This window comes from Schistocerca cancellata, chromosome 2 (genome assembly GCF_023864275.1).
Source record: "Schistocerca cancellata isolate TAMUIC-IGC-003103 chromosome 2, iqSchCanc2.1, whole genome shotgun sequence".
NCBI classification, from domain to species: Eukaryota; Metazoa; Arthropoda; class Insecta; order Orthoptera; family Acrididae; genus Schistocerca; species Schistocerca cancellata.
This window is the reverse complement of record NC_064627.1, coordinates 868812978-868835015: the sequence shown is the minus strand read 5'-3', so window position 1 is coordinate 868835015 and position 22038 is coordinate 868812978. Positions and strand designations below refer to the sequence as shown.

Genomic DNA, 22038 nt, shown 5'->3' with positions numbered 1-22038 from the left:
ACGTATGATGGAAAAACCACATTGCGTATGAAAGTCTACGGAAGACGTCCATCCGTGTCAGTAGCTGATGATGTTGGTGTAATGAAGAACTCATGATGCAGCATACTAAGATTGAAGACAAAGGTTTCGTGAGAACTGTCCCAGGAATGTCTTGATAGGTCAGCTCGTTTTCTCTGTATACATAAACCATGGGACATGGTCAACAGCAGTCTGCTGCTGTTTTATGATGACGCTGTAGTGAATAGGAATGTGTTGTCGTTGAGTGACTGTAGGGGTGGTACCAGGTAGCATTAAAGGAAGACATAGAAGCAATTCAATGGCGGACTGCTAGATTTGTTACGAATATTTGTGAAAGAAGTTATAGCAATCAGTAGGAGCTTGTATTTATTGTAGCAGATCTACATTTCGGTCACTCAGTGACTGCCTTGAGTAATAGACTTGATACAGGAACCAATTAGAATACAATCGCATAGATGTTAACACCAAAGTACAACTGTATAAATTTCACGTATAAGTCGGTGGAACATAGCGACAGGTAAAATTAGTACATTTTCAACCGTTATTTTACATAGTCCCTGTTGGATTACACACATCAAAAGTTCCAATTGCACTGAGGCAGTTATCTCGTAGGTGACCTCAGTGTATGTCAAACATGGCGGTTCAATCCCGCGTCCGGCCATCCTGATTTAGGTTTTCCGTGATTTCACTAAATCACTCCAAGCAAATGCCAGGATGGTTCCTTTGAAAGGGCACGGCCGACTTCCTTCCCCATCCTTCCCTTATCGATGAGACCGATGATCTCGCTGTCTGGTCTCCTCCCCAAACAACCCAACCCTATATATATATATGAGAGAGAGAGAGAGAGAGAGAGAGAGAGAGAGAGAGAGAGAGAGAGAGAGAGAGTTGGTTATTTATATTATGACGAACTACATCTACACAATGCATTACTGATTACTGTAACATGAGACACAAGTAGAGGGCGCCGTAGTCAAGTATGATGTGCACTGAGGCCCGCTACTGTAAACAGCGGCCTCTTGACGTATATAATCCAAGAGGGACTAATGCCAAATAACAGCTGAAATACGTTAAGTTTATCAGCTGGTATGTACCATCAACTTATACCTAAAATTTATACTAGTATACTTTGGTGTTAACATATATGCAATTGTATTACCACTAGCGTTGAAGATGGTTACTTAGTGATCGAAATGTACATCTGCTACAATTTGAGACTATTGTTGCACCTTCTTTCACCAACTGAAATAAGTACGGTCACTGAGCATTTTCAGGTTCCAGATGGATTCAAATTTAAAAATATTGGCATCCGTAGGTTCGGTCACTATGCAAGTATTACGGAGATGTTTCGGAAACTCAAATGAGAATCCCTGAAGGGAAGCCAACGATCTTTTTTTGAGGAACACTTGAGAAAATTTAGAGAACCGGCTTTTGAAACTGACTGCAGAACGATTGTACAGCCGCAAACATACATCTCGAATGAATGAAATTTTCACTCTACAGCGGAGTGTGCGCTGATATGAAACTTCCTGGCAGATTAAAACTGTGTGCCGGACCGAGACTCGAACTCGGGACTTTAGCCTTTCGCGGGCAAGTGCTCTACCAGCTGAGCTACCCAAGCACGACTCATGCCCCGTCCTCACAGCCTTAATTGCGCCAGTACCTCGTCTCCTACCTTCCAAACTTCAAAGAAGCTCTCCTGCGAACCTTGCAGAACTAGCTCTCCTGAAAGAAAGGATATTGCGGAGACATGGCTTAGTCACAGCCTGCGGGATGTTTCTAGAATGAAATTTTCACTCTACAGCGGGGTGTGCGCTGGACGGTAGGAGACGAGGTTCTGGCGGAATTAAAGCTGTGAGGACGGGGCGTGAGTCGTGATTGGGTAACTCAAATGGTAGAGCACTTGACCGCGAAAGGCAAAGGTCCCGAGTTCGAGTCTCGGTCCGCCACACAGTTTTAATCTGCCAGGAGGTTTCATACATCTCATGTAAGGACCGTTAAGACACGATGAGAGAAGTCAGCGCTCATGAGGAGGTATCTAGGCAGTTGTTTTTCCCTCGCCCCGTTTACCGTTGTAACAGGAGAGGCAATGATGACTAGTAGTGGTGCAAAGGACCCTCCACCATGCCCCACATGGTGGCTTGCAGAGTATGTATGTAGACGGAGAGGTTGGCAATGCAGAGAGAATGTGGTGTAGGTGTTGCAGTTGTTAGGCAGGAAGCCGAGGTGGCGCGCTGCGCATTGTGTGGCGGCAGTGTTTGCCGGCGGCGCCTGCGCCCCTGTCAGCGCTATCTTTGGCGGGCGGCCCCCACGTGCCAGCCGCCTGCTGCGGGCTCGGCCGGCCACTCGAGCCCAGTTCCGGCCGCATTCTCCGCTCGCGTTCCCCCCGAGAGCCGCCACGCCACTGGCAGAGTGCGCGCCCTCGATTGCCGCCTTGCCTTCTAAATCCACGTCACCGCTGGGCCGCTCACATTCCGCTCCAGAGTGCTGGGAGAGTGCTGCTGGCAACCTTTCAAGGTCACGCTCTCCGGTCAACTAGACAAGATTCCGGTAAAATTACCTGTGTAACCTCTCTAATGAAGGTGTGTGCTACCCGTAAAAAGCGAGTTTGGCCCCAAAATTTCGGGACTGAAATTTGAGGATTAGCGATGGCGGTCTAATCGAGGACGTGCCGTCTTCTAATAATGTGTTACAGAACAGTACTGTGACGAACACAGCGCAGCGTATTTCTGAGGCTCAAAAGTGTCTTTCGCACAAAATCTGTTAAGGTACATTACTGGTGGTTCCCTGGATATGTCCGTTGGATATTGCTTTACATGGTACTTTACAGCCAGAGTTTTATTGGTTGGAGCCATCAGAACTAGTCAACGACTTTACGGCCCTATAGCTTAGACAAATGATTGTGACACTAGAAGCACTGCAAGACGGTTGTGCAGCATATTACTAAGCATTTGATCAGAAGAACATCAGCAGCTGAGGAACATATTAACGGAGTAACTAAAGCGTATTTTAATTCTATTAATATATTCCCAAGCATTGGGAACAACTTCGTATGAGCGATATTAACCTCCCCCCAACCCGGCGAGGTATGATGCGTCTATTAACACAATACCTACTTCGAGTGGGATGTAGTAACAAGGAGGAGGAGGAGATTAGTGTTTAACGTCCCATCGACAACGAGGTCATTATAGACGGAGTACAAGCTCGGATTAGGGAAGGATGGGGAAGGAAATCGGCCGTGCCCTTTGAAAGGAACCATCCAGGCGTTTGCCTGAAGCGATTTAGGGAAATCACGGAAAACCTAAATCAGGATGGCCGGACGCGGGATTGAACCGTCGTCCTCCCGAGTGGTAACAAGGCAATCTGTGAATGTAAAGGAGGTCCCGCTCATCACGTCGTAGAGTGGGAATGCAGTTAGGTTACGATTTACAAATATCTGTAAAAGATAAAAATTTATGTACTACAGTTAATTTAATTGCTCATCGCATTTCAAAAAAGCAACTCTTCCCCTTAAGATCAAGTGGACGCTCCGAGTATCAAACTAGACACAATGTATCCGAAGATCAAACTACACTCCTGGAAATTGAAATAAGAACACCGTGAATTCATTGTCCCAGGAAGGGGAAACTTTATTGACACATTCCTGGGGTCAGATACATCACATGATCACACTGACAGAACCACAGGCACATAGACACAGGCAACAGAGCGTGCACAATGTCGGCACTAGTACAGTGTATATCCACCTTTCGCAGCAATGCAGGCTACTGTTCTCCCATGGGGTCGATCGTAGAGATGCTGGATGTAGTCCTGTGGAACGTCTTGCCATGCCATTTCCACCTGGCGCCTCAGTTGGACCAGCGTTCGTGCTGGACGTGCAGACCGCGTGAGACGACGCTTCATCCAGTCCCAAACATGCTCAATGGGGGACAGATCCGGAGATTTTGCTGGCCAGGGTAGTTGACTTACACCTTCTAGAGCACGTTGGGTGGCACGGGATACATGCGGACGTGCATTGTCCTGTTGGAACAGCAAGTTCCCTTGCCGGTCTAGGAATGGTAGAACGATGGGTTCGATGACGGTTTGGATGTACCGTGCGCTATTCAGTGTCCCCTCGACGATCACCAGTGGTGTACGGCCAGTGTAGGAGATCGCTCCCCACACCATGATGCCGGGTGTTGGCCCTGTGTGCCTCGGTCGTATGCAGTCCTGATTGTGGCGCTCACCTGCACGGCGCCAAACACGCATACGACCATCATTGGCACCAAGGCAGAAGCGACTCTCATCGCTGAAGACGACACGTCTCCATTCGTCCCTCCATTCACGCCTGTCGCAACACCACTGGAGGCGGGCTGCACGATGTTGGGGCGTGAGCGGAAGACGGCCTAACGGTGTGCGGGACCGTAGCCCAGCTTCATGGAGACGGTTGCGAATGGTCCTCGCCGATACCCCAGGAGCAACAGTGTCCCTAATTTGCTGGGAAGTGGCGGTGCGGTCCCCTACGGCACTGCGTAGGATCCTACGGTCTTGGCGTGCATCCGTGCGTCGCTGCGGTCCGGTCCCAGGTCGACGGGCACGTGCACCTTCCGCCGACCACTGGCGACAACATCGATGTACTGTGGAGACCTCACGCCCCACGTGTTGAGCAATTCGGCGGTACGTCCACCCGGCCTCCCGCATGCCCACTATACGCCCTCGCTCAAAGTCCGTCAACTGCACATACGGTTCACGTCCACGCTGTCGCGGCATGCTACCAGTGTTAAAGACTGCGATGGAGCTCCGTATGCCACGGCAAACTGGCTGACACTGACGGCGGCGGTGCACAAATGCTGTGCAGCTAGCGCCATTCGACGGCCAACACCGCGGTTCCTGGTGTGTCCGCTGTGCCGTGCGTGTGATCATTGCTTGTACAGCCCTCTCGCAGTGTCCGGAGCAAGTATGGTGGGTCTGACACACCGGTGTCAATGTGTTCTTTTTTCCATTTCCAGGAGTGTAGAAGAATAACAAGAAGTGTTAGTTTCACAGTAGAAAACGATGTAGAAAACGACTAAAATGTCATTAGAAGAATGTGTAAAAATGTGATAGATATTACCGTGGCACACACAGACCAGTGGGGGTAGCATACAATTGTTTCGTAAGTATACGTAGCTCTAAATAGACGTGTAATTATCGTTGCCTGGCAAACGTCGAACTCTTTCAAGACAGCCAGTAACAGCTGGTTTATGTTGAAAATAAGCTACAAATTACTTCAGTTATATTCCTTTTTTTTGTTTTAGTTATTCAGTTTTCAACATTGTTTGAATTCTTCATTATATATTAACAATAGCTGCTACTATTATACTGTATCAATACTGTATATACACACTGATTAGCCAGAACATTATGACCACCGACCTACTATCGATGTAAACCCGTCCAGGTGATAGCGGCTTCACCTGGCGGGGAACGACTTCTAGTCAGACACACGCGTTGTGCATGCAGTATCAGTGAGCGTGCTGCCTGTGTACAGTGGGGAGGGAGAATAATCTGAGTCTGACCGAGGGGAGATTCTGTTGACCTGGAGGCTCGACATGAGCATTTCGGAAACTGCACGACTTGTCGGGTGTTCGAGGAATACCGTGGTTAGTGTCTTCTACAACTGGCGAAACCAAGGTGAAACCACGTCCAGACTTCGTGAGGTTGGATGTCCACCCCTCATTACAGATGTAGGACGTTGTAGGCTGAGCAGACTGGTGAAAGAGGACAGGTGGCGAAATGTGGCGGAGCTAACATCAGCCTTTGATGCTGAGTAGAGTAAAGTGTGTCCTAACACACAATCCTCAGTACGCTCCAAAAGATGAGCCTCTGCTGCCGAAGACCCATGCGTGTGCCAATGTTAACACCAGGACATCGTCAACTGCGACTGAAATGGGCACGTGAGCATTTGGATTGGACGTTGGTGCAGCGTCAGAGTGTTGAATGGTCTGATGAATTCGGATTCCTTCTTCATAATCCTGATGGGACTGCGTGAATCCGTCGTCTCCCAGGGGAACAGTTCCTTGACAAGTATACTGCTAGGCAGAGGCAAGCTGGTGGCGGCTGCAATATGCTCTGGGGAACATTCATGTAGGCATACACGAGTCCAGTGGAGCAGATGCAAGACACCATGATGGCCAAAGAATATCGCAAGGCGTATCGAATACTGGTTGCAGATCACGTACATCCCTTCCTGACGGTCATGTTTCCCTATGGCATTCCAATTTTTCAACAAGAAAATGTGTCATGTCACAAGGCCAGGAGTGTGATGTACTCGTTCAAGGAATACAGTGGTGAGTTACAATTGATGCTCTAGCCACCCTACTCGCCAGACCTGAACCCAATCTAACCCATCTGAGTTGTGACTGAATGTGGTGGCGGGGCTCATCGGCACCCTCACCAGAATTTGCTGGAATTAGGTGACTAGTGTGTGCAGATGTGGTGCCAAGACCCCTCCAGCGACGTACCAAGGCCTCACTGCTTCCATGCCACGACACATCGCCGTTGTTACCCGTGTTAGAGATGGACATGCCGGGTATTAGGTAGGTGGTCATGTTCTGGTTGATCAGTGTGTATAATATCAAACATTATATGTTATCTTGATTGTTAAATACACCTTCCGTCCAAAAACTTTGATTATTCCCTTGAACTAACAACTGTAAACAAGCTGTTTTCAAGATCCTATCCACGCGTTCAACTGCTCTTCCAAGTCCTTTGCTGTCTCTGACAGAATTACAGTATCATCGGGAAACCACTAAACTTTTTTTTTTCTCTCCTCCCTGAACTTTAATGCCTTCTCCAAATTTCTCTTTGGTTTCCTTTACAGCTTGCTCAATATACAGGTTGAATAACATCGGGGATAGGCCACAACCCTGTCTCGCGTCATTCTCAAATAATGCCTCCTTTTGACATCGTTCGACTCTGATACCTCCAGTCCAGTTTTTGTACATATTTTATGTATTCGTGCTATCGGTAGAATTTTAAAGAATGTATTCCAGTCAAAATTCTCAGAAGCTTTCTCTTAAGATACAAATGCTACAGAAGTAAACTTGCCTTCCTTTAACCCATCTTCTATGGTAAGCCATTTGCTCAGTATTGGCTCGCGTGTTGCTACGTTTCTCCGGAACCCAAACTGATATTCCCTGAAGTCGGCTTCCACCAGTTTCCATTCTTTTGTAAATAATTCCTGTCAGTATTTTGCAACCTTGACGTATTTAGCCCATTGTGTGATAATAATCACAGCTGTCAGAAACTGCCTCTTTTGGAATTTGAATTATTGTATTCTTCTCAAAGTCTGTCACATATCTTGCACATCAAATGCAATAGTTTTGTCATGGCTGGCTCTTCCAAGAATAACAGCAATTATAATGCGATGTCATCTAATCCAGGGGCTTTATTTCAGCTTAGGTCTTTCACTGTTCTGTCAACTTCTTCTCGCAATATCATATCTGGTATCTCATCTTTATGTACATCTTCTTCCATGTCTATTATTATACTCCTACTATTCAGCTTTCCTGTCCTCGCATAGTAGTGGTTTTCCAGCTAAGCTCATGATATTGATACAGCTGCTTCTCTCCCCTCTAAGTGTCGCTCTAATTTTCCATTATGCACCATATATCTTTCCCCTTGTCAGTCACGATCTGTAGCCATTTCTGCTTAGCCATTTGCACTTCCTGCCAATTTCATTTCTTAGACAGCTATATTCCCTTTTCCCTACTGCATTTTGTGAATTTTTATGTTTTCTGAAATATTATATTTTCTCTTTTCGTCAATTAAATTTAATATATCGTGTCTTATCCAAGGATTTCTACTGGGCCTGATCTTTTGGTCTGTTTGTTCCTATGCTGTTTTCACTTTGTTATCTTTCAAAGTTATCCATTCAGCTTTTGTTCTATTCCTTTCCCATGTTTTAGCCAATAGTTTCCTAATGCTTCCTTTGAAACTCTCAACAATCTCTGGGTCGTTAGTTTATCCTGGGCCCATCTCCTTAATTCCGTAGTTTTCTGAAATTTCTTTAGTTTTAATCAGGACTTCATGAGCAACAAAATATGTGGTCAGAGACCACATCTGCGCCTGGAAATGTTTTGCAGTTTAAAATCTGGTTTCGAAGTTTCTGTCTTACCATTATGTAACCTATCTGAAATCTTGCATTATCTCCAGGTCTTTTCACCTGTACAGCCTTCTCCTGTGATTCTTAAAACAAGTGTTACCAATCTGAAACAGAGATACAAAGAAAACGAATACTTCTTACAACGGTTCTCTTAAGAAAATGTTGGACGTTGTTGCAAATTGTCTCTTAGTGTTGACTCACCTGGTCATAAATAAGTAAATAAGCGGTATACTGACTTTGGAGGGAAATGGCGGTCGAGTGAGTCAATTGTAAACACCAAAATGTAGCGAGCTAGTAATGCATGCTTCTGCAGCCTTGAATTAGTCCTGAAGGCATTCATGCTTAGCCATGCTTTCTTCGCATGTATTCAAGTAGGGATGAACAAAAGCCACAAGAAACGAGACACACAGTTCTGCATAGATCTTTTTAACATGTTTTACAAATGTACAGACGAAGTCGTGCGAAGTGACATGTATCGAAGAAATGAAGAAATGGAGACACGCGAAACAATCGTCGTACATGTTTAGGTCAAACGAATGGACTGTTCGATCTGCTGGTGTATTGAATATAACCTCACCCCTTAACAGAGCGCACTGGTCGCTTTTGAACTCCTTATATGGTGTAGAATTGGTACCAGCCGGTCATGTGACCATCCGTTTCTGACGTGAGTCATCGCATGGTAGTGGCATGTCGATTATATACACTATGTGATCAAAAGAATTCGGACACCTGGCTGAAAATGACTTAAAGCGCCCTCCATCGGTAATGCTGGAATTCAATAAGGCGTTGGCCCACCCTTAGCCTTGATGACAGCGTCCACTCTCGCAGGCATACGTTCAATCAGGTGCTGGAAGGTTTCTTGGGGAATGGCAGTCCATTCATCACGGAGTGCTGCACTGAGGAGAGGTATCGATGTCGGTCGGTGAGGCCTGGCACGAAGTCGGCGTTTCAAAACATCAGAAAGATGTTCTGTAGGATTCAGGTCAGGACTCTGTGCAGGCCAGTCCATTACAAGGATGTTATCGTCGTGTAACCACTCCGCCAGAGGCCGTGCATTATGAACAGGTGCTCGATCATGTTGGAAGATGCAATCGCCATGCCCGAGTTGCTCTTCAACAGTGGGAAGTAAGAAGGTGCTTAAAACATCAATGTAGGCCTGTGCTGTGATGGTGCCACGCGAAACAACAAGGGGTGCAAGCCCCCACCATGAAAAACACGACCACACCATAACACCACCGCCTTCGAATTTTACTGTTGGCACTACACACGGTGGCAGATGACGTTCACCGGGCATTCGCCATACCCACACCCTGCCATCGGATCGTCACATTGTGTACCGTGATTCGTCACTCCACACAACGCTTTTCACCTGTTCAGTCGTCCAATGTTTGCGCTCCTTACACCAAGCGAGGCGTGATGTGTGGCTTGCCGGCCGGAGTGGCCGTGCGGTTCTGGGCGCTGCAGTCTGGAGCCGAGCGACCGCTACGGTCGCAGGTTCGAATCCTGCCTCGGGCATGGATGTGTGTGATGTCCTTAGGTTAGTTAGGTTTAATTAGTTCTAAGTTCTAGGCGACTGATGACCTCAGAAGTTAAGTCGCATAGTGCTCAGAACCATTTGAACCATTGAACCATTTGATGTGTGGCTTATGAGCAGCCGCTCGACCATGAAATCCAAGTTTTCTCACCTCCCACCTAACTGTCATGATACTTGCAGTGGATCCTGATGCAGTATGGAATTCCTGTGTGATGTTTTGGATAGATGTCTATTACACATTACGACCCTCTTCAACTGTCGGCGGCCTCTGTCAGTCAACAGACGAGGTTGGCCTGTACGTTTTTGTGCTGTACGTGTCCCTTCACTTTTCCACTTCACTATCACATCGGAAACAGTGGACCCAGGGATGTTTAGGAGTGTGGAAATCTCTCGTAAAGACGTATGACACAAGTGACACCCAATCACCTGACCACGTTCGAAGTCCGTGAGTTCCCAGGAGAGATCGTCCGACGTGTCTACAAGGAATGGTGTACACTCATATCCATATAAGACATCGTAAAAACACTGATTGTAAAAAGAACCTAACTATCAGGGACTGAAGACGAGTGTCATGTGAATGACATTCAGTAACATACCCGACAGTAATTGCTACTGTCAGTGAATGCAAGTCGACCTCATCCACTGTCCAAGAGAACATCACGAAGGGCGCTGCACGCAATTGACATTTTGCGGCGACACGGTCTCGTTCATTTTCTTGAACTACTCTCTTACTTCAACGAACTCCTGAGAACAACTGTCTACTCTGAAGCAACATGTAATGTGTAATTACCTGGAAAAAACTGTTTATAAAGCAGGCTGCACGAAATGTGTCAGCAAGGTGCGTAAAAGTTTAAATAATATGTGCGTAAATCACACATCGTTTTTATCTCTCTGCGCGACATTAGAAGCCGATAGCTGATTCGTGACCAGATAAGTATAATTTTGGATAATATTAGGAAGTGTTTTCCTTTTTTATATTACCACATTCTGACAAGCACCGACGGAAAATTCAGTTAGTGATTACTGTCTAATTACTGAAAAGATGTATCGTTCCGTCAAGTCCGACTGCAGCTGCTAAAAAGTAAACTAAACTAAAAAAGTTCTTGTCTGAAGCGTCTGTGCTGCATTATTACTTCAGCAATACATGTGCTACTATGTTGTCCACCATCAAACACAGTTCCGAACGAGAGAGTAAAATAAAACTTTATCAGACTTTGTACTATTCTATTCATTCACACACCACATTCTCTCACAAGTAGCCATGGTAAGCATAACTCTCCAAAGAACTGCAGCTTTAACCAGACAGTAATCAAATTTGAAAGACCAGAGGATGTTTATCAGTTTAGAGTAGTCGCCCAGTGTTATGCAGTTCACCACTATCCACTAATCTAAAGTTTTTGAAGTACGTGTAGTGTGCCACGTTGAGTTTTCGCCCACTGAAAGAAAGTAACAACTTTCACTAAAAATCCCAAACTTGCTGAAAGTTCATTTACAACGGTTCGCATAAGATTCTCAGCAAAAGTAAATCAGAAGGTTTTTTAAAAAACTAATAGAGACCCGGGCAACACGTCCTCACGTTAATAAACTGAATCGGGACTTGTAGTGACAAACGCGCGCGAATCCCTCCCGCTTCCAGAACCCGCAGTCGTTTCTCCTTTCTGTTTGGCTGAAACATACTGTAGGCAGTCAACTTCATAGCTTTCTTCGAACAGCGTGGTAGTTTCCCTCCTTGGCTAATCCTCAACTCGAAATCAAATTTGATCTTATGTCAAAATTTGTACTGTCCGAAAAGCGAACAAACTAAAAAAAATCCCATCTCCGTCTATCTGAAGGACCGAGACTCGACCTCGGAACTTTTCTGATAGGAAATCACGAACCAAGTTGCATAACTGAGACGATGCTCCATGACCAATTAGTTTGATTAGAAACACTCTAGTGAGAAACAATGTCAGATACTTTTTCTGAATCGGTGCTCATTGTGTGTCAATAGAGCTTTTCCTTCGAGATTTTTCATATTGTTTGTGCACACTATATATTGCAAAATCCTGCTGCAAATTGATGTCAGAGATATGTGTCTGTAATTCTGCGGATTACTTGTGTTTCCTTTCATGTGTGTTCCTGTGAACTGTGCAACTTTCCAGTCTTCAGGTATAGATCTTCCGTGGAGCGTGCTGTTGTATATGAGTGTTAAAAATTGAGGTATTTCATCAGCATGCTCCGAAAGAAACCTAATTGATGTACAGCCTGGACAGGAAAACTTGCCTTTACTGAGTCACTAACGTTGCTTCGCTACATCGAGGTTATCTACTTCTAAATTACTCATGTAGGCAGCAGTACTTCATTCGGATTCCAGACTATTTAATGCATCTATTTGCTGAAGGAATTTCCGAAAATCGTGTTTAGTAATTCTGGTTTAGTAGCGCTGTCGTCGGTAAAGTTAACACTGCTATCGCGTTGTATTAATTGTGTGATGCTGCTGGTGTGCTTTACATACGACCAGAATCTCTTAGGGTCTTTTGCCATATTTCGAGACAGAGTTTCTTTGTGGAAAATTGAAGTCCATGTTAAATTGTGAGCTTCTGTAAAGAATCGCAAGTCTTCATGATATGTATGTTGTGGAAAGCAGAGGAAATACCCGGAACTAATTTGAGAAGCAGGTGAAACGTACCAATCAGTGACCCTGTTATTTGGTAGCTCTATGGGAGCAATTGTCGAAAGGTGCCTTTAGCTCAAAAGTTGTGGACTTTCTTCCTCGCTGAGCTGAGACTGTTAACACGAAATTTCGATCACCAACTTTCTCCTCTGTTTGCGAAAATAGACTCCACAACAAGATTAAAGTATCACTGTTTCGAAACTCCATAACTGCCTCGTATTGCGAAGCATAAGTGTGAAATGTGGCATGAAAATGCGTACAACCTTCCTCTATAATAATATAAAAACGACGTCACCCATGGGCTCGACGACGCTTCAAACAACAAGGTGTTTGACACGCGCGGAGAAAAGGGCACCACTCAGAAGTTTATGTGAGGTGTGAGGTGGGTCGATGCAGTCATATTGGTGTCAAAACTTCACCACAATTCTGCCCATCGCCACTGTGGACATATCACACGATGGGGAAACTCGTCACAGTCGAGGTAAACAAACTGCACTTCATGTCAGTCGAAATGGTTGCCTAAACCGCAGGCGCTAGAGGAGCCGTGATGTTGAATTGCTGTAGAAATTTCTGACAGGTACATTTGTAACGTGCTCTATGAAGGTGCATGAGCGACACCGAGGGTGTTGCCGAAAGGGGGTGGGGTGGTCATAGAGGGACCCGTTGCACATGTTAACGTTGCACTCCTCCCAGGATGATGTCAGAGGAGGGCGCAAAACGGGAGTGCTGAAAAAGCAAAAGTACCTTTTGCTGCTTCGAATAGCTTTAAAATTTCGTCAGATGGTTTTGAACGGTCCCTACTGGCTCCAGCAGTTACACGAAAGCAAAAATTGTGGTTGCTGTCACTCCAAAGGGTTGCGATCACGTTCAGTTTGGATGCTTTTCCACAATGTCCTTAGAGAATGTTTGGGACGTCCGACGAAGTCAGTAGTGTCGAAGGTTGTTAAGAACGTGTTCCAGTTGCTCATCACACTACGAACTGCCGTTTCCGACCGCAAAATTTATGGGCATCAACGCCTCAGGGAAATGGTTGGTTTCGTTGAGGTCCTTTATGCTACTCCCTGAGGCCATTTCGTGTTGATCCTAGGTCCTGGTGTGTCTGAAATATTTTCCTCAGCCACTCATAAAAATCCGCTTGATTTCAATACTTGGTGCCGCGGTTTTGACCTCTGTAGCAGAGGCGTCAAAAGAAGGGGTGAAATGAAGCGATCATAAAGCGGTTACTGGATCGATGATTTCAGCCGTAAATAGAAATATTAAAAAAGTAGGAAGATTTTTCTGTTTAGCAAAAGTGACAAAAAGCAGATTTCATAGTACCTAATGGCTCAACACAAAAGTTTTGTCTCAAGTACAGATAGTGTTGAGGATCAGTGGACAAAGTTCAAAACCATCGTACAATATGTGTTAGATGAGTATGTGCCAAGCAAGATCATAAGAGATCAAAAAGAGCCACCGTGGTACAACAACAAAGTTAGAAAACTGCTGCGGAAGCAAAGGGAACTTCACAGCAAACATAAACATAGCCAAAGCCTTGCAGACAAACAAAAATTACGCGATGCGAAATGTAGTGTGAGGAGGGCTATGCGAGAGGCGTTCAATGAATTCGAAAGTAAAGTTCTATGTAATGACTTGGCAGAAAATCTTAAGAAATTTTGGTCTTATGTCAGAGCAGTAGGTGAATCAAAACAAAATGTCCAGACACTCTGTGACCAAAATGGTACTGAAACAGAGGATGACGGACTAAAGGCCGAAATACTAAATGTCTTTTTCCAAAGTTGTTTCACAGAGGAAGATTGCACTGTAGTTCCTTCTCTAGATTGTCACACAGATGACAAAATGGTGGATATCGAAATAGACGACAGAAGGATAGAGAAACAATTAAAATCGCTCAAAAGAGGAAAGGCCGCTGGGCCTGATGGGATACCAGTTCGACTTTACACAGAGTACGCGAAGGAACTTGCCCCCGTTCTTGCAGCGGTGTACCGTAGGTCTCTAGAAGAGCGTAGCGTTCCAAAGGATTGGAAAAGGGCACAGGTCATCCCCGTTTTCAAGAAGGGACGTCGAACAGATGTGCAGAACTATAGACCTATATCTCTAACGTCTATCAGTTGTAGAATTTTGGAACACGTATTATGTTCGAGTATAATGACTTTTCTGGAGACTAGAAATCTTCTGTGTAGGAATCAGCATGGGTTTCGAAACAGACGATCGTGTGAAACCCTGCTCACGCTATTCGTCCACGAGACTCAGAGGGCCATAGACACGTGTTCCCAGGTAGATGCCGTGTTTCTTGACTTCCGCAAGGCGTTCGATACAGCTCCCCACAGTCGTTTAATGAACAGAGTAGGAGCATATGGACTATCAGACCAATTGTGTGATTGGATTGAAGAGTTCGTAGATAACAGAACGCAGCATGTCATTCTCAATGAGGAGAAGTCTTCCGAAGTAAGAGTGATTTCAGGTGTGCCGCAGGGGAGTGTCGCAGGACCGTTGCTATTCACAATATACATAAATGACCTTGTGGATGACATCGGAAGTTCACTGAGGCTTTTTGCGGATGATGCTGTGGTATATCGAGAGGTTGTAACAATGGAAAATTGTACTGAAATGCATGAGGACCTGCAACGAATTGACGCATGGTGCAGGGAATGGCAGTTGAATCTCAATGTAGACAAGTATAATGTGCTGCGAATACATAGAAAGAAAGATCCCATATCATTTAGCTACAATATAGCAGGTCAGCAACTGGAAGCAGTTAATTCCATAAATTATCTGGGAGTACGCATTAGGAGTGATTTAAAATGGAATGATCATATAAAGTTGATCGTCGGCAAAGCAGATGCCAGATTGAGATTCATTGGAAGAATCCTAAGTAAATGCAATCTGAAAACAAAGGAAGTAGGTTACAGTACACTTGTTCTCCCACTGCTTGAATATTGCTCACCAGTGTGGAATCCGTACTAGATAGGGTTGATAGAAGAGAGAGAGAAGATCCAACGGAGAGCAGCGCGCTTCGTTACAGGATCATTTAGTAATCGCGAAAGCGTTACGGAGATGATGGATAAACTCCAGTGGAAGACTGCAGGAGAGACGCTCAGTAGCTCGGTACGGGCTTTTGTTGAAGTTTCGAGAACATACCTTCACCGAGGAGTCAAGCAGTATATTGCTCCCTCCTACGTATATCTCCCGAAGAGACCATGAGGATAAAATCAGAGAGATTAGAGCCCACACAGAGGCATACCGACAATCCTTCTTTCCACGAACAATACGAGACTGGAATAGAAGGGAGAACCGATAGAGGTACTCAAGGTACCCTCCGCCACACACCGCCAGGTGGCTTGCGGAGTATGGATGTAGATGTAGATGTAGAAATGTGGGTCCGGGAGGCTGCGAAAAGTTCCCCATCGTGTGGCACGTCCACGGTGTTGTTGGGTTGAACTGTGGCGAAATTTGGTGCCAATGTGACATCATGAACCCACCTTACACATCACAAGAAGTCTTGAGCTGTGCCCTTTATTTCATATGTGACGACACCTTGCTGTTTGAAGCGTCGCCGATCCGAGAGTGACGTCACAGGGCGTCACGCTTTTCCACCATTAGAGAGGAAGGTTCTTGGCATCTTTGAGACAAATTTCAAACTTATGCGTTGGATTGGGAGACAGCTCGTACAGAAAGATTTGAGTGTTCGTTTTCCCCACACGATGTTAGAGAGAGGAACGGCAGAGAAATAGTCTGAAGGTGTTTCGAAGAACCCTCAGGCACTTAAGTGTAAATTGTTGAGTTATGGTGTAGATGAAGAGGCGATGTCACACGGTGTTAGCTTCAGCGTTTTTAATTTGGTGGAACCAGTGAAGTAAGAGAGAGAGAGAGAGTGCAGTAGGCGCAGTAATAGAGCGAGCGGCGTGTGCTGCGCGTGTTGCAGACCAGGACGGCGCGGAGCCGTCGGGCAACTCGGTGTCGTGCCTGAACCTGCTGCGGCTGTCGTCGCTGCTGGAGCGTGCGGAGCTGCGCGAGCGCGCCGGCCGCCTGCTGGCCACGTTCTCCACCAGGCTGGCGCGGCTGCCCGCCGCCGTGCCGCAGCTCGCCGTCGCGCTCTCCGTCTACCACGACTCGCCCACGCAGGTGAGTCACGCTGTCCAGTCCCAGCATCTACTCACCTCTCTGGAGCTAATACGCAGAGTATTCAAAAAGTCCGTGCCCACACTTCGACGCATTACGACTGAGCCAACATCGAATATAGACTGAGGTGACAAAAGTCGTGGAATACCTCCTAATATAGTCTCGGACATCCTTTTGTCCGTCTTAGTGCAGCAGCTGGACGTGGCATGGACTCAACAAGCGGTTGGAAGTCCTCTGCTGAAATATTGAGCCATTCACGTCCGGCTCTCTTGACGAAATCATTCGCTCGAATTACCTAGTATATTCTTCAAACCAACCGCGAACATGGCGCATTATCGTCACTAAAAATTCCATCGTTTTAGAACATGAATTCCATGAATGGCTGCAGATGGACTCCCAAGTAGCGAAACATAACCTTATATTTTTATATTTATTGTATCATAACAGCATATTAACGTCAGTAGTGGGTTACGGCTCGGGAGTCTGGGCACACAGGCACACGAGGGTGGTGCCCGCCATGACAGTGAGAAGGGTACAAAGGAACGTGTTACTAAGATCTGTGGGGGCTTATAGAACATCCCCAGGGGGAGCCCTGTTAGTCATAATGGGGCTCTGTTCTCTGGACATCAAAATAAGAGAGCAGGCAGCATGGTAGTGGCCTAAGAAAGACAACATCACAAAAATAGAAGAAATTATGGGAGCACCTGTTAGGGATAAGAGTGAGATAAGGAGGAGGGGTGAAGATTTATGACAGGAGTTATGGGAGATGGACGAAACTGGCAGAAGGGCTTTTCAGTTCTTACCAAATATAAGGGAGAGAATGGGAATGAAATATTTTGAGCCGACTCGGGGATTGTTCCACTTCCTCACTGATCATGGCCCCTATCCGACATATCTATGTCGGTTTGGGAAGAGGGCGTCGCCCGCGTGTGACTGTGGCGCATCAGAGGGTACTCCTGACCATGTGGTTTACGAGTGCCCCCTTTTCGATGATGTAGCAGCCGCACTACGACAACAACTGCCGAGTAACAATACTTACGACCTGCTGAGGCAAGAAGAGACTTTTTAAACACTGAATACATTAGCCAACGAGGTATCACGAAAAGTATTGACAATATTCTTGAGAGATTTTCGTGACTAGTTGCTAATCACCAATCGCGTCCAGCACTCCGATCCCGTACCGCCTGTTCGTGGATAGGTCAACTAAACAGTTGGAATCCTGGGGTGATCTATTTCACGGATTTGACACATGCACCGGATAAGACGTAGATTAGTTAGTTGTTTATTAGAATAGAATAGGACAGTAGACTAGGAACTTGCAGCGACAATAAACTCCTTGCCTGCCTTGTGTCAGGGGCACGCTCATCGGGTTTAGCTCGATGAGCCAGGCACTCAAGTAGGTTTATACTAACACTGGTACACATGTAACGCTGCAGGCAGTTAACAAAAATCACCAGTAGTTATTAGAAATTAATGTTAAAATTAGAAATAGTCTTCCCATTAACCCAAGTAATACTGTCTGTAGTCTTGCAAATTAATATGTAGTAGCTGCAATTATAAATAACATTGTAGAATATTAAGACCCACTAATCAGTAAGGTGGTGGGTTATTCTTGTATAATTATTATGATTGGATATAAAGGATTTAATAAAAAAACCGCAAGCTTTTCCAGTCAGTGATCGGTCTGGTTGGACCAGAGGACCCAGTCCATTCCATATAAATACGGACTACACCATTATGGAGCCACCACCAGCTTGCACGGTGCCTTGTTACCAACGTGGGGTCATGGCATCTTTAGGGTCTGAGCAAAACTCGAAGGAACCCTAACATCAACTCGTACTAACTAAAATCGGGACTCACCTGACCAGGACGCGGTTTTCCAGTCCAGTCTGGGGTCCAACCGGTATGGTCACGAGGTCTGGAGAGGTGCTGCTGGCGATGTCGTGCTGTTAGCAAAGGCACTCGCGTCGGTCGTCTGTTGCCAGACCCCATTAACGCCAAATTTCGCGAACTGCCATAACGGATACGTTCGCCGTACGTCCCACATTGATTTCTGCAGTTATTTCACACAGTGTTGCTTGTCTGTTATCACTGTCAATTTTACTACCCAAACGCTGCTGGTCTCGGTGGTGGTTGTTCGTTATGGGAGGTAATGCCTGAAATTCGGAATTCTCGGCACACTCTCGACACTGTGGATCTCGGAATATTCAATTCCCTAACGATTTCCGATGGCAGTTATAAGAGTTGAGGGGCATGAAAGGGAAGCAGTGGTTGGGAAGGGAGTGAGACAGGGTTGTAGCCTCTCCCCGATGTTATTCAATCTGTATATTGAGCAAGAAGTGAAGGAAACAAAAGAAAAATTCGGAGTAGGTATCAAAATCCATGGAGAAGAAATAAAAACCGTGAGGTTCGCCGATGACATTGTAATTCTGTCAGAGACAGCAAAGGACTTGGAAGAGCAGTTGAACGGAATGGATAGCGTCTTGAAAGGAGGATATAAGATGAACATCAACAAAAGCAAAACGAGGATAATGGAATGTAGTCGAATTAAGTCGGGAGATGCTGAGGGTATTAGATTAGGAAATGAGACACTTAAAGTAGTAAAGGAGTTTTGCTATTTGGGGAGCAAAATAACTGATGATGGTCGAAGTAGAGAGGATATAAAATGTAGACTGGCAATGGCAAGAAAAGCGTTTCTGAAGAAGAGAAATTTGTTAACATCGAGTATAGATTAAAGTCTCAGGAAGTCATTTCTGAAAGTATTTGTATGGAGTGTAGCCATTTATGGAAGTGAAACATGGACAATAAATAGTTTGGACAAGAAGAGAATAGAAGCTTTCGAAATGTGGTGCTACAGAAGAATGCTGAAGATTAGATGGGTAGATCACATAACTAATGAGGAGGTATTGAATAGGATTGGGGAGAAGAGAAGTTTGTGGCACAACTTGACTAGAAGAAGGGATCGATTGGTAGGACATGTTTTGAGGCATCAAGGGATCACCAATTTAGCATTGGAGGACAGCGTGGAGGGTAAAAATCATAGAGGGAGACCAAGAGATGAATACACCAAGCAGATTCAGAAGGATGTAGTTTGCAGTAGGTACTGGGAGATGAAGAAGCTTGCACAGGATAGAGTAGCATGGAGAGCTGCATCAAACCAGTCTCAGGGCTGAAGACCACAACAACAACAACGATTTCCGTAATGGAATGTCCCATGGGTCTAGCTCCAACGACCCCTGTTAAAAGCCTGTTAATTCCCGTAAAGCAGCCATACTCACGTGGGAAACCTTTTCACATGAATCACCGGAGCGCAGATGACAGCTCCGTCAACGCACTACCCTTTTATACATATGCATATCGCTATGCTGTTACTTTTGTCACCTCATATCCTGTTGGAAATACTGCAGCTAGCCCCAAGTTTCCTTGAAATGATTATGTAATACCTTTACTAGTTTCGGGCTTGAGCCCATCGACAGGTGGTAGCGTTGACTTCTTGCAAATTTTACATTTGTTTTCTAAAATATAACAGAATTTTTTTAGTGCAGGATCACAAATATTTTGTTAAATTTTAGGACGCAAATGCATTTTTTTTGTAATCAATTCATTACAGAAAGCTGATATGTTTTAGGATACAAATGTGAAACTTGCAAGAAATCTTAGGTCAAAAACTAGTAATAGTATAATAAAATCATTTGACGAAAACTTGTGGCTGGTTGCAGTATTTCCTACAGCATAATTTACGAAAACAGATGCGGTGTTCTCCTACTGAAATGTATGAAATAATTTTGTCACCCCATTATATATCCTTATGTCGTAAACTCATATCAAGCCAGCACTAAGAACGCATTAATACGCTTTTGGCGAAGGAGATAAACAAAAAGTATAATCATCGAGCATCGTTACGCCAAAGTGTTGGGATGTCCTGTACTTCGTGCTGAGCCATTAAAAAACATGTACTGCTGTAGTGCCGGCTTGATTGTCGCAGTACATAACTCTGAGCGCTACACATGGGAGAACTCTGAAACATGCACTTTGCTGCTGGTGTAGCTGAAGGCAATGATCAAAGGGCTCAGCGAATGTACCGTTGACGTTTCTCTCCACGATTATATGGGCATTGTCACGCGTTTCCTCCAATCTGCGTTCGATTGGACAGTACCAGCAGTTTGATGGTGTGCAGGCCCAGTGCTAGCAGACATCGTACCTTGAATATACCTACATTCGAGGAAGAGATGTTATTATGCATTTAAAACATGACCGAAGCAAGTGCACGAGCAATTGCTACCGTGTTCGGTGTTCATCATACTTTGGTGTGAAATGTTTTGCGTGAACAGGTGGTTCCTCCTTTTCCTCCTACCAGAGTACAGGTCCTGGGACCAAGTAATCATTCACCACAATTTTGTGTACTGGTTTCTGCAGCAAGCTAACCAGGACCCGCATTGTCTTCAAGTTGCTACGTTGGTGGATGAGGCTGTAATGTGGAAGGCATTTACATTTATCATAACTGGCATGTATGGGCAGATGAAAGCCCAGATATAATTAAGAAGGGTATTCGGAGTAATCCATCGAACTACAGACCTATATCATTGACGTCGGTTTGCAATAGGGTTTTGGAGCATATACTGTATTCAAACGTTATGAATCACCTCGAAGGGAACGATCTATTGATACGTAATCAGCATGGTTTCAGAAAACATCGTTCTTGTGCAACGCAGCTAGCTCTTTATTCGCACGAAGTAATGGCCGCTATCGACAGGGGATCTCAAGTTGATTCCGTATTTCTAGATTTCCGGAAAGCTTTTGACGCCGTTCGTCACAAGCGACTTCTAATCAAGCTGCGGGCCTATGGGGTATCGTCTCAGTTGTGCGACTGGATTCGTGATTTCCTGTCAGGAAGGTCGCAGTTCGTAGTAATAGACGGCAAATCATCGAGTAAAACTGAAGTGGTATCAGGTGTTCCCTAGGGAAGCGTCCTGGGACCTCTGCTGTTCTTGATCTATATAAATGACCTGGGTGACAATCTGAGCAGTTCTCTTAGGTTGTTCGCAGATGATGCTGTAATTTACCGTCTAGTAAGGTCATCCGAAGACCAGTATCAGTTGCAAAGCGATTTAGAAAAGATTGCTGTATGGTGTGGCAGGTGGCAGGTGATGCTAAAAAACGAAAAGTGTGAGGTGATCCTCACGAGTTCCAAAATAAATCCGTTGGAATTCGATTACTCGATAAATAGTACAATTCTCAAGGCTGTCAATTCAACTAAGTACCTGGGTGTTAAAATTACGTACAACTTCAGTTGGAAAGACCACATAGATAATATTGTGGGGAAGGCGAGCCAAAGGTTGCGTTTCATTGGCAGGACACTTAGAAGATGCAACAAGTCCACTAAAGAGACAGCTTACACTACACTCGTTCGTCCTCTGTTAGAATATTGCTGCGCGGTGTGGGATCCTTACCAGGTGGGATTGACGGAGGACATCAAAAGGGTGCAAAAAAGGGCAGCTCGTTTTGTATTATCACGTAATAGGGGAGAGAGTGTGGCAGATATGACACGCGAGTTGGGTTGGAAGTCATTAAAGCAAAGACGTTTTTCGTCGT

The 22038-nt window shown here is 45.2% G+C and overlaps 1 protein-coding gene across 1 annotated transcript in view; it reads left to right on the top strand.

Moving 5' to 3' along the window:
• Positions 1-22038, top strand: part of LOC126162818 (spermatogenesis-associated protein 20) — a 299482-nt gene that overhangs the window by 214291 nt on the left and 63153 nt on the right. Inside the window, exon 11 of the mRNA XM_049919563.1 lies at positions 16250-16449. Within this exon, the coding sequence (XP_049775520.1) occupies positions 16250-16449 (200 nt within the window). The remainder of the gene's footprint in view (positions 1-16249; positions 16450-22038) is intronic.